Below are 12,639 nucleotides of genomic sequence, written 5' to 3'. Positions count from 1 at the left end.
CGGGGATGGGGTGCTGGGGAGGTATCAGTCCATGAGGGGAAGGGGAGGCAGGGATGGGGTGCTGGGGGATATATCAGTCCTTGATGGGAAGGGATGGGGTGCTGGGGGATATATCAGTCCCTGAGGGGAAGGGGAGGCAGGGATGGGGTGCTGGGGGATATATCAGTCCCTGAGGGGAAGGCAGGGATGGGCTGTCGGGGCCGCACCGGTCCCTGAGGGGAAGGGAAGGCGGTCTCTGCCGCTCGCTGTCTCGGCGCTCGGCCGCCCGGGCTGCGCGCGCTCGGCGCTCGGCGCTCGGCGCGGCGTACTGCGGCGGCGCGGCGCGGCGCGGTGGGTCCCGCTGTGTGTGTCCCGCTGTGTGTCCCGCTGTGTCCCGGTCTGTCGCCGTCTGTCGCGATGGTGAAGCTCACGGCGGAGCTGATCGAGCAAGCGGCACAGTACACCAATGCCGTCCGCGACCGGGAGCTGGATCTGCGCGGTGCGCGGGCCCCGCGGGGCGAGAGGGCCGCGCTGGGAAGGGGCTGAGGGCTGCGGGCTGCGGGCCGGGGTGGGCGCGGGGCTGTGCTGGGGCCTGGCGGTGCGTCCCGGAGGAGAGGCCGTGACGGGGTTCGGAGGGTCCGTGATGGATCTCCCAGTGGGGCCTGGCGCCTTCCGCGGCCGGAGGTGCGGAAGGAGGACGGGGACGCCGCGGGAGGGTGCTGGAGGGGCTGCGGCGGCCGGGGGTGGGGGTGAAGAGCGCCTGGAGAGGCTGCAGCGGCTTCGGGATCTGCGGGGGGTGTGAGGGCGTGAATCACAGAGTGCTAGAACGCTTTAGGATGGAAGGGAACCTAAAGATCATCTCGTGCCAACCACCAGAAGGCGATACTGGAGGGAATGTGGGAGGCATGTGCTGTGGCGGTGAAAGGTGGGTTCGGCTCGGAGGACACGTCCAGGCAGGGAGCTGGGGTTTTGCTGTGGGGGAGGATGAAGGATTCAAAAAGCCATGAGGGCTGTTGGGCTTGAGGAGGAGAGTTTGGTCTGGGAGTGGTGTGGAGCAGAATCAGTCCCGAGGTGTTTTGTCTGAGCCTTATCAGCATCCCGATTTGCCCCCACACACTCTGTTCTGTCTGCTCTGCTGTGGGCACCATCTAATCCCTGCCCTGCGCTCTCTCTCCAGGCTATAAAATCCCTGTCATTGAGAACTTGGGTGCCACTCTGGACCAGTTTGATGCCATCGATTTCTCTGACAACGAGATCCGCAAGCTGGACGGGTTCCCCCTGCTGCGGAGGCTGAAAACGCTCCTCATGAATAACAACAGGATTTGGTAAGGGCTGTGCTTTGGCCTGATGGGACTCTGGGCAGAGGAAAATCCTCTTGGGGGAGAGGAGTGTGTGTGCATCTTTCAGTGCTGGGCAGATGCAGGAGTGTTTGTTTGAGGCAATAAAATCAGCACTGAGGACTGTGTGGGCCCTCTTTCTGATTCAATGCAAAATTCAGTGTTTGTTTCTCAGCCAGGACAAGGAGATGCAGAGTTTGGGGTCTGGCCACTTCTTTGGATTTCAGTAATCAGCTCCAGAAAGACATGAGAAAAGGGATACCTGCAAGGGAATGGATTTAAATCTCATTGCACCTAATATTCTTGCAGTGATTTATTGCCAGCTTTATTAGAAAAGTGTTTTGGATGCTCACCCAGACTTCTGCCAGTGTCAGACTGGGTTGTTGAGTTTCTCTGTGTGTTTCCAGCATTGCTAATTCCTGCCCTAAATGAAACCTTTGCTTTTTCTTGTTCTTCAGTCGGATTGGTGAGAACCTGGAGCAGGCTCTGCCCAGCCTCACAGAGCTCATTCTTACCAACAACAACATTGCTGAACTGGTAAGTTGGCATGCAGGATAAAGCTAAACAAGCTTAAAATTTGTGGTTTTCATCTCTCTAATTGACCATTTTCCTGAGAGTACTGCCATATCCTTTTGGTAATAGTTGGTTCTTTCTCTTTAGAGTAACATCCTGCAGTTTTGGCAGTAGTTAATGGTGTACATGCTTTAATGAACATGATTTGCATCATGTAGTGGAACAGCAGTCACAAAGCTTAGTGGTTTTCCTATTAAAATAATTGCAGTAATTTAATTAATCTCAAAAATATATATTAGTTCAGGAACTTTATTTTCAAATAGTTGATTTTTTTTTTGCTAAAGGAGCTTAAAATTTCTTGCTGTGCTCCCTTTACCCAGGGTGAACTGGATCCATTATCAAGTATTAAATCATTGACTTACCTGAGGTATGTAACCCCAAAAAGAAAAGCTGTTCTTTCTCTGGTGTTTGAACTCTGCTGCTGGCCTGGCCCTTTGCTTTGGTCTGGAATGCTCTGCTTTTTATGAGCTGATGTGACAGATCCTTTATGTCTAAAAATTTAATTTATAAACTTAATGAGCATCTGGTAATTAATAGCTGAGGTTTTATATTACTGACAGACTGTTTCTAATGAGATGTAACATCTCTAGAAACCAATACACAAGTGCTGAAGTGAGTTTAACCTTTAAAAATCTAAACCCAAGATGTTTAATCTGTTGATAAAAAAAAGTTTTAAATACATGTAAACAAGGACTTTTCAGTAATAATAAAGTGATGTTTCAGTTACTTTTTTGGGGGAGTATTATGATTATTTTGAGGTTGTTCTTAATGTCATCCTTCAGTTAAATCTACTGAATTGCTAAAGTGCAAGTTTTTACTATAATTTCCATAATATCAAAGAACTGTCACTGAACTTATTTCATGATGTTATTTGTTACCTGTTACAGCAGGAAGTGCATTAATGCATTTCAAGTATATTAATATATTTCAATACAAGTGTATTAAAAAAAATTATATTAAGAGCCTCTTTATAACCTTTATTTACTTCACAGCGTTCTAAGGAATCCTGTAACAAATAAGAAACATTACAGATTATATTTAATTCATAAAGTTCCCCAGGTCAGAGTGCTGGATTTTCAAAAAGTGAAGCTCAAAGTAAGTCTGCTTGCTTTTGATTTAGGTATTTGTACTTGGTGGGGTTTTTTTGGTTTGGTTTTTTTTTGGTTGGGCTTCTTCTTAGGGTTTTCTTTTGGGTTTTTTTGCGGTTTCGGTTTTTTTGGGGTTTTTTTTGCACTTTTGAAAATTCACCACTAACATCAATCTTGTTGCCATAGTTGTAAATTTTATTGAAACTCTGTAAGTGGCTCTACAATGCTCTCATTGTTTTCTTTCATGGTTTCCTTCTGTTAAGGATATTTTAATTTTATTAAAATATTTTTAAAAAGCTGTTTAATTATGTTTAATTAAGTTCTATTGCCTTTGTTTAGTGTTAACTCTTTCTTGTCCCTCTGGTGTTGGTAGGAGACACCTCTAGAGAAAGAAATGAGCAAACACCAGAGCCCTCAGCCCTGGGTGGGGGATGAGTGTGGGAAAGAGCTCTTCATTTTAAGAGCACGAGGTTGATACAACTTTTGAGTGTTTGGGCAGTGTTTATCTGCTTGTTCTTACATCTGGTCTCCATGTACCAATTTCACTGATGAGGATGAGCCAAAGTCTCTTTCTTGGCCAAGACAGAAGCTTTGCAAACTGTGATGTTCTCAAATTAACTTTGTGTGTGTGTGTGTGGTATCGCTGTAGGAGCGACAGGAGGCAGAGAAAATGTTCAAGGGCAAACGGGGTGCACAGCTTGCAAAGGATATTGCCAGGAGAGCAAAAACGTAAGATAAAACAAACAAATTTACACTGGCATCCTCCTTCAGAAACACCACTTCCTTTGGGTGCAGTATCAGGCAGAAAACTGAAATATCAGCTGCTGGCAGGATGCCTCAAAAGCTTTGGGAGCCACACATGCCTTGTCCAAGTTTTGGATGGTGGTGAATACATCTCAGAAGTATTTCTGAAAGAGTTAACTTAGTCAAGGTGGATTCACTGAAATCAGCAAGCAGGAAACCCTAAATTTATTTTTGTTATTTAACTGCAGAGAGGTAGCCATTATTTAATTTGTGGTTGATGGTGTTTTTCTCCTTGGTGATTGGTTTTGTTTGGCCAAATTATTTTATTTCCCAAAATAAATAAATATGTGTTTATTTTGGGAATAAACTTCAAAATCTGCTGTAGTTAGGAGATGAAATACAAATTAAAATCTTTAATTAAAGTATTCCATTATATGTTTATTTAGTTTCATTGTTAAGTGGTACGTCATCTGTTTTGATCAACCTATTTGGTAATGAGGATTCAGATCACAGGACTTCCAAATTAATGGTTAAATAGGAAAATGTCTTGAACTTATTATTTAGCATTTAAACCTATAAGAGATGGATTTGAGCTTGAGTTTGTGAGTTGAAAGGGATTCAGGTCTGTTACAGTTTTAGAATAAGCAGGTGATCTCCTTAAAGCAGCAGCAGCAGATAGCCTTTTTCTTTTGACTGTTAATATGAATTCCAGTTTAATGTAGGCTTTTCTTTAGGCTGCTGAAATACCAAATTTGACACATGGGAACAGAAACCTCATTTTCAGTTACTCTTTATTTATCCACCCTGCTTTTGTAATGGCAGCAGACCAGCAGAGTATTCAGCAACATCCAAATTTAAGAGCTTTTGTCAACTGCCTGATGAATAAAGTTAAGTTCTGCCTCTGAGCAGATGAAAAGGTGGGGGGGAATGGCTCAGTGAGGACAAGTGGCTGGTGTTTCTGAAGGAGGCAATTCTTCACTGTATCAGTTTGTTAACAAAGATAAGATACTACACTTGATGGAATGAAATGCTTTCAAACCTAGTTTGGAAGCATTTCAAGTTAAGAGAAGCAGCTACTCTTCAAAAAGTGTAACAGGTCTTTTTTTTTTCCTTTTGAAGTTTCAATCCAGGGGCTGGTCTGCCAACAGACAAAAAGAAAACTGGGCCCTCTCCAGGGGATGTGGAGGCAATTAAGGTAAATATGTCAGAAAAGTGGAGGAGAAAAGCTGTCATGGATCCAAACTGAACAAAAGTTTCCTCTGTGCTGTTCAGACAAATAGATCAGTGTATCCTGGCTCTGGTTTAGGTTCATTTTCTGTAAGTTTTCTTCTGACCTATCTGTATTTTGAAAACTTAAATGAAATGTTAACCTGAACTTAAGAGTTCTTCTGAGAGGGGAGGCAATAATTTGTCATTTGTAGAATTTTCTAGGACTAGAATTTAGTAGTCTTTTCCTAGGTGTTCAGTGTCCCTTAACTGGTAGAACTCTGGGTTTTGTGCTGTTCTGAGGTGTGTGAGGATTCACTGAGCTCTGTTTCTCAGGCTGCCATAGCGAACGCCTCGACGCTGGCGGAGGTGGAGCGGCTGAAGGGTTTGCTGCAGGCGGGCCAGATCCCCGGCAGGGAGCGGAAACCAGGTCACTGCTTCTGCTGCTCTTCCTAAGCTGAGCCTCTCTCCCTCCCTTCTGATGCTCTCTGTGATCTCTGCGGGGAGCTGGGCAGACAAAGTGTCAGTTTGTCACCTGTGCAGCACATCCCTAGTGGGTGCGGCTCCAGGCTGTCACCTACCAAACAAGGTGCTCCAAAGTTCATCCCAGTTATTTAACCAAATGAGATGAATTGCAGAGCCTCTCTGGAGCTCTGCCGAGCATCAGTGCCTCAGCAACGAGTCTGGGAGCTCTGAGATAGATCTCAGCTGTAGGCTGGCCATAGCGCCAGTTTCTGTACATGGGGGCTACCTGATTTTCCTTTCTGTAGAGTTTTTAAACGTTCCTGTTATTTCTCTTCTGCTGAGGGGTGGGAAAAGAACAGCAACGTCTGCAGCAGCTGCGCTAAAACTCTGACGTGTCCTTTCAGGCCCATCGGAGGACGGTGAAGAAGAAATGGAAGAGGACACAGTGCCAAACGGATCGTAGCCCGGGCCGTGCCGCGCTCCGGCCCCCCAGGAGCCCTTTCCTGTTCCGTGCCGTGCCGGTGTCCCCGGCGGGGCCATCGCTCCGGTCCTGGCGCATTTCACTGTTCAATAAACGAGCGCTGCCTTTTTCTCCCGGTGCTGCCGCGTCCGCTTCCCGGGCGGGGCGGGCGGGACGGGACGGAAGGCGTTTTGGCGCACCCTGATTGGCTGCTTTGCGCCTGTCCCCTTCTCTCATTGGCCGGCGCAGCCGCACGTCATCTTGGGCACTCTGCCAGCGGCGGCGCGGCGCTTCCTGGCGGCGGCGGACGGGGCGGTGATTGGCGGAGCGGGGCGGGCCCGGACGTGAGGCGGCGGCGGACGGGGCGGTGATTGGCGGAGCGGGGCGGGCCCGGATGTGAGGCGGCGGCGGACGGGGCGGTGATTGGCGGAGCGGGGCGGGCCCGGACGTGAGGCGGCGGCGGCGGCGGTGATGGATCTCGGGGACGGCGGCCCCGCGGCCGGGCCCGGGCCGGCGCTGGGCCGGGGCGGCCTGGAGGCGCTGCAGCACACGGGTGAGGGGCCGCGGGCCGGGGGGGAGCGCGGGGCGCGGCGGGGCCGCTCCCCGGCGCGGGTGGGCCCCTTGCGGAGCGGCCCGCGCTCACCCCCGGCCTGTCCCCGTGGCAGTGGGCTCGGTGCTGTCCGGCTATGGCTGGTACGTGCTGCTGGCCGCGGTCGCCGTCTACCTCCTCGTGCAGAAGGTGTCGCGCAGCCTGGCGGCGCGGCCGGGCGGCCGGCCCGGAGCGGCTGAGGCGGCGGAGGGTGAGTGCGGAGCGCTGCGGCGCCTCGGAGCGGTGATTGTTTGTTCGTGCCCCTCGGAGCGGTGATTGTTTGTTCGTGCCCCTCGGAGCGGTGTTTGTGTGTTCGTGCCCCTCGGAGCGGTGTTTGTGTGTTCGTGCCCCTCGGAGCGGTGATTGTGTGTTCGTGCCCCTCGGAGCGGTGATTGTTTGTTCGTGCCCCTCGGAGCGGTGTTTGTGTGTTCGTGCCCCTCGGAGCGGTGTTTGTGTGTTCGTGCCCCTCGGAGCGGTGATTGTGTGTTCGTGCCCCTCGGAGCGGTGTTTGTTCGTGCCCCTCGGAGCGGTGTTTGTGTGTTCGTGCCCCTCGGAGCGGTGTTTGTGTGTTCGTGCCCCTCGGAGCGGTGATTGTTTGTTCGTGCCCCTCGGAGCGGTGTTTGTGTGTTCGTGCCCCTCGGAGCGGTGTTTGTGTGTTTATTTATTTGTCTGTCTGTTCGTGCCCCTCCGGCTCCGCTGGCGCTCCGCGGGCCCGGCCCCCGTCCGAGATGCGCGCAGGGCTCGGGAGGCGGAACCAGCCCCGAGGGGTTTCGATGGAGGGTGATGCTCACGGGGAAGGGATGGGCCGAGGGAACTTTGTGAAAGGCTCTGAAGGAAAAGCTGTGTCCCCAAGTGACGTGTTTGAGAGTGAAGGAGTGCGACATCTGCTCTTCGGTGGGGCAGGAGAGGGGATGGAGGCTGGAAGCACCTGTGGCCACTTACCAAACAAAGCCAAAATGCCCAAATCTAAATCCTTTATTGGTGAAATACTCCTATATACATTCACTTTTTATTAATATTCATCACCCCCTTCCACTTGCTCATTCCCAGTTCCTGCTCTGGCAGAACTGTGTACGTTTTGGGTGTGACACTGTGTGTTATCTTTGGGAGTGTGGCACAGGTTGTAAATCTCACACAGTCACGATCCTGCTGAAAAGCACAGCCTGTGCTCATGGATCTGCCAAATCCATGAGTGCTTGGCACTGATCCCTTGGACACGTTGGCTCCACAGTAAAATCTTATTTCCGTGCTCTTATCCTCCTGCTTTTCTTTTGTGATGATAATTAAATGGCTATTTAATTGCCCAAACTGCCTGTAAAATGAAATTATTGAAAATTCTGACATTTATTTTCCATATTCATCACTGGATCATAGCAAAAAATGAGGCAAATAAATGTGGAGAAGCTTCAGCTGCTGGAAGAAAACATAACACCATTTGGCTTTTTTTGGGGGTATAATTTTCCTTTTGACCTTCACAGGTCACTCACGAAGAGCAGCAGTGACTCAGTGTGAATTTTCTGAGACCTCCAGGTGTCTCCTGAGATGTGTGTCATGTTTGCAAATGATTTCTCTGCTGATGGAGGGTGTTAAATCCCTGCTGCACTGACACCAGCAGGACCCATTGCCAGAAGGAGTGGGAGTGAATGTGGGCTGGTTGCCTCATCCTTCTGCGTAAAAGAAGTTCTCTGGGTAAAAATGGTCCCTACAAAGCCTGAGTGATATTTCTGAATTAATTTGTATCTAACAAATCCTTCAGAAATAGAAGGAAGTGTCCTTGAAGTGTGAGGTTTAAATTTTATGGTTAGGTACACTTATATCCTTATTAAAATCCTGCTAAAGTAATTGCTTTAAAACAGTAGAACATGATGAAGTTTAATTCAGCATTATAAACTACTACAAAAGATTAGCTGGAAACTGAACTTGAGCTGTGATTTTCTGCAAAACAGCTGCAGGAAGAGGTGTGAGTCTTTCCTTATTACAACTCTTTGAGGAGACCATCTAGGATTTACTTTGAGTAGTTTTGCAAACTCTTTCCTGATTTTCTAGAACCTGATGTGGTGGTAAGAAGACAGGAAGCTTTGGCAGCAGCTCGCCTCAGGATGCAAGAGGAATTGAATGCACAAGCAGAAAAATACAAAGAAAAACAAAGACAGGTACCAGAGAGCATTTCTTCCTTTATCTCATAAATTTGTCATCAAGCACTTTGCTGCTGTAAAAGACAGCAGCAAATTGTAATTGTGAGCCAGGGTCACTGTGGGCCTGGTGTTCATTTTTTCACAGGTAAATCTGTACCTGCAGGAGCTTTGTGGTGTGTGCAGTGTTTGGCTGGCCTTGAAATTAACTGTGCCACAGCACATGTGTGTTTTGTGCTCTTAAAGGCAAATATAAGTGTTAGAAATGTAGCTTTGTAGCTACAGTTTGTAGCTGATGCTTCAAGTAATATTGGCATTAAAAACAAAGGAAGAATCCTTTCTTTGTGCTGTAGAACTCCAGGTTGTGCATTAAATTACTCCAATATGCTTTACTTAGTTCTTTTTATAGACTCAGGGTTTAAACTTGCCACTTGGTTTTGTTTTACCTTCAAAATCTTTTAAAGCATCAAGTGGCCAAAAGAAGCTGCAGATTCAGTTAGTACATCCTGAGGAGGGGGAGAGATGTGGCTGTATAAAAAGAGTAAATTCTTCCATAATCTCAGACATAACTGCATCAGATAAATACAGTTTGAGGAGTCTGTTGTAGCTGTTTCTGGGGATTCTGTTAGCTCTGAAATCTTAGTTTTAAGATGAGAACTGAGATTAAGCCTGTGTCCTGGATTTGTTCTGTAGCTGGAGGAGGAGCGGCGAAGGCAGAAGATCGCCATGTGGGAGAGTATGCAAGAGGGAAAAAGCTACAAAGGAAACCTGAAACTGAATCAGGTAACAGCCATGTTCATCAGGTCACACTTGTGTTCCTGTGATTAAGGGAGCTGAAATTCAGATTGAGTAACCTTTTGCTTTTCTGAACAGCAGGAAGCAGAATCTGGTGCCTCTTCTGCCTCAACAGTCCTGAAATCTAAACCAAACAAAAAGCCTTTGAGAGGAGGTGGTGAGTATGGAATCCTTCAGACACTCTGAGCTTGGAACAGGGCATTTTTCCAGCTGTATCTATGGGCTCTGTACATAGTTTTTGTCTTTTTCAAGGAAGAAACAAAACGTTCCTTACAAACAAGCTCTTTATCTCTGATCAACTGGACGGCTCTGTCCTTTGTGCAAAAGCTGGCAGGAAGTTTTGGGAGTGGTTTTACCTGGGAAAAGAATGTGCCAGGTTTTTTTTGTAAATATCCTTTGGCATAATTTACTGAGATTTTTGTCACTCAGAATTAGAGATTCTTACGGTAGTTCTGGGATCCTTCCCCCATTATTCTAGAAGTTCAGTAATTTAGTATCTGGTCTGTCTTTAAAGCACCTGTAGTACTGACTAAATGCAGGAAGAGGGTATTTTAATGTGTATTATGTAGATTCAGACAATGAAAGACAATATTATGTAAAATGTGATCTTATTTTTTATATACCACAGTGATGATCTATTGAATATCTAAATCCTGTTATAAACTCTTAACAACACTCACAAAGCACCAGAAGGTCTCACTGTTAAACTCAGTTACCTACTGGAACCATCCTGATGGATGAAGTGCTTTCTTTGGCTTCACACTGCCCATGTCAGGCTCACTGGCCATGCAGGCAGTCTGCTTCCTCTCCTCTCAGCCCAATAGCCCTTGCCATACCTGCAGGTGCTAATTTGGGTGTATTTTAATAACAATTTTCCATGGTGGAGTGGATCATCCAGACAGCCTCAATCAGGCTGAAAAGGAGGCCCACTTAGGGTGCAGTGCTGAGTGACTTAGGTGTATAAAACTTGTGGATTCTTGATTAAACATACTAAACCTCAATAACAGTGCTGGGATTTCTGCTTTGAGTATTTTTCCTGGCATTTGAAGGAATCAAATAGATTGATTCATCTTAGGTTGTTGATTATGAGGGTGTGATGTCTGATGCTGTCAGCTATCTTTGGTATCTCTGTCATGGGATATTTACCTCCCTGGGGGATGAGAAATGCAGGGGTCAGCTGTGCTGAGAGCCAGGATCAGGGCAGCTGGGTTTGGGCACAGTTCCACCTGCTACCTGTCCTAGTTTAATCCTCAGCAAAGTCCTTGCTTAAGTAACCAATTACAGAATTAGAGGTCTCAGATCTCCTGAGGTAGATCAGCATGAAGTGAAAGAACCATCTGTGCTGCTCAGCTGCTCAATTAAGCTAGAAAGCAAAACTTGGCTTTGGTATGAGAAAAACAAATTTCAAAGATGAAGGTGATGCTGGGAGTTTCAGTGGAACAGGTTCCTTTTAAATCCCCTCGTTAGCAGTGCTGCTAGGATTTGAGTTCTTAGGTTTGTGCAGAACAAATTGAAGATGTTTGCCAAGTTGTGACTTTCTCAGTGTGTTCTCCTGACATGAAGTTTCCCATGGTTACAGCATTAGGATGTTCAGCTAAAGTGTATTTGCCTTACTGCCTATGCTTGCCTTTCAAACACTTTAAAAAAATACTTTGCAGTGTTAATGAGTGGATTTACCTTTTGACCTTCAGAGTATTCCTTGCAGGACTGGAATAAAGGATTGTTTTAAGTCCCTGACTGTTGGGGCTCTTGCAGAGCAGATACTCTACAGAGTTTACTGTAAGAGCTGCTGTTCCTGCTCTGTTCATCCTGCAGAGCAGCACTGCAGCTTGAGTGCAGACTTAGAAAAATTAAATGGTAATTAATTTCAATTTTATTTAATCCAAATTGATCAAATTAAAACACAAGTGCTTTGCAATAGCTTTTAAAGAAATAAACCCTCTCAAGTCTGGATGTTTTCTGTGCTTCCATTTTCCCTAAAATTCTCTGTGTGTGAAGTATGAGCAAGGTGTAAATATTATGAGATCTGTTTTTGGTGTTCCTTGTGTGCTGCTGAAGGGCTGTGGAGGATGAATATTAACAGGGTGGATTTCTCCTGTGTGTTCCAGGCTATAACCCCCTGTCTGGAGAAGGAGGAGGGACGTGCTCCTGGAGGCCCGGCCGGCGGGGCCCGTCCGCAGGTGGATGAGGCTAACGTCCCTGGTGTCCCCTGGTCTGATCCCAGGCCTGATCCCACCCCTGTCCCACTGCCTGCAGCTGGCCTGTCACAGCCACTCCTCTGGGGCTGCTTTAGTGCACTTGGTAACTTAAAACAGTTCTTTGTTCTATTTACACCGCTTCCAAATTGTAACACATTGGCTGCTCCTAAACCAGAAGAATAGCTGATCCTCTTAGAGAGGGCAAAGAAAGAAGCAATTGCAATATAATCAGTTAATTTTCACTCTCCTGTAGAGAGGGAGCATAGTGTCCAGCCAAGGGGATTTACCTGGGATTGTGAGATCTGGGCTTTCTGGCAAATTTAGTTATCTGTGCTCACTTTACCTCTGTAAGATGAGGATATTTACCATCCTCAGACATGTTACCAGATTTATCTTCCAGCTAAACACAGTCATTTAGAGAGGATGGATATTATTGTTGGCAGACACCTTGAATTTAGGCAGAGGGACTTTCAGAAAAAGCACAGGTGATCTGACAAACGCCACGGATTTGCACTGAAGGCCAGTTATTGCAGAAGAGCCTCTGTGACAAGCCAGCTTGAATGATGTTTTCCTTATAAATGGTAAACAAACCAGTGAGGATTACTGATGCTAGACAGGAGATGGGGATTCTTGCTATTACGTTTTCTTTCTTTTTTTTATTTCAACTGCTTTGTAAAAACAACACACTATTAATATTAAATATAACTGCAAACATCACAAATCTAGTATTTACAGCCTCGTGGTTTTCTACAGCATCTTTTTTATAGAAGGCATTTGTTCCAGTGCAATAAATGTGTATAAAGCAAGGTGGGAGATGAAGTGACCCTGCAGCACCAAAGCTGAGGGTGATGTGTGCTGAGCAGGGCTCTGGCCAGTGAGTGTCTCACTGGCAAGTGAGGGGTGCAAGGAGTATGTGGTGTTCATCCTTCTGGTGTATGTCCAGCACTGAGGACAGAAAACAACTGGTCATCATAACCAAACTTTCCAAGCATCACATCCCCTTGATTTTCTCTCTAAAATGCAACAGACAAATGAAATCCAGGTTGTCTTTGGAGTGAAATAATTCCTGTTGG

The 12,639-nt window shown here is 46.8% G+C and overlaps 2 protein-coding genes across 3 annotated transcripts; both read left to right on the top strand.

Annotated features, from left to right (window-relative positions):
- The first annotated feature begins 299 nt into the window (after positions 1-299).
- SNRPA1 (small nuclear ribonucleoprotein polypeptide A') lies at positions 300-5,984 on the top strand. The gene is made up of 9 exons (XM_021552565.4): positions 300-478; positions 1,157-1,304; positions 1,775-1,853; positions 2,210-2,256; positions 2,882-2,984; positions 3,627-3,706; positions 4,841-4,916; positions 5,264-5,357; positions 5,797-5,984. Exons 1-9 carry the CDS (start codon positions 397-399, stop codon positions 5,853-5,855), a joined length of 768 nt encoding a protein of 255 aa, XP_021408240.1. The 5' UTR covers positions 300-396; the 3' UTR covers positions 5,856-5,984.
- A 265-nt stretch (positions 5,985-6,249) lies between these two features.
- SELENOS (selenoprotein S) lies at positions 6,250-12,287 on the top strand. Of its 2 annotated transcripts, none has more exons than XM_085588963.1 (6): positions 6,250-6,405; positions 6,518-6,652; positions 8,488-8,594; positions 9,267-9,356; positions 9,447-9,525; positions 11,477-12,287. In XM_085588963.1, exons 1-6 carry the CDS (start codon positions 6,324-6,326, stop codon positions 11,560-11,562), a joined length of 579 nt encoding a protein of 192 aa, XP_085445089.1. In that variant the 5' UTR covers positions 6,250-6,323; the 3' UTR covers positions 11,563-12,287. The 2 variants fall into 2 exon arrangements, with proteins under 2 accessions (XP_085445089.1, XP_085445090.1); XM_085588964.1 differs by having other exon boundaries at positions 6,251-6,405; positions 9,450-9,525.
- The last annotated feature ends 352 nt before the right edge of the window (positions 12,288-12,639 follow it).

This window comes from Lonchura striata, chromosome 10 (assembly GCF_050655825.1).
Source record: "Lonchura striata isolate lonStrDom1 chromosome 10, ASM5065582v1, whole genome shotgun sequence".
Classification (NCBI taxonomy): domain Eukaryota; kingdom Metazoa; phylum Chordata; class Aves; order Passeriformes; family Estrildidae; genus Lonchura; species Lonchura striata.
Note: the sequence above shows the minus strand (reverse complement) of the source record. Positions and strands in the feature narration are given on the sequence as shown.

Bases quoted from the DNA above. Each gene is read 5' to 3' on its own strand.
- SNRPA1 (XM_021552565.4), top strand. From the start codon at position 397: ATGGTGAAGCTCACGGCGGAGCTGATCGAGCAAGCGGCACAGTACACC. The intron at 1,854-2,209 runs GTAAGTTGGCAT...CCCTTTACCCAG, and splicing joins ACAACAACATTGCTGAACTG to GGTGAACTGGATCCATTATC. The intron at 5,358-5,796 runs GTCACTGCTTCT...GTGTCCTTTCAG, and splicing joins CGGCAGGGAGCGGAAACCAG to GCCCATCGGAGGACGGTGAA.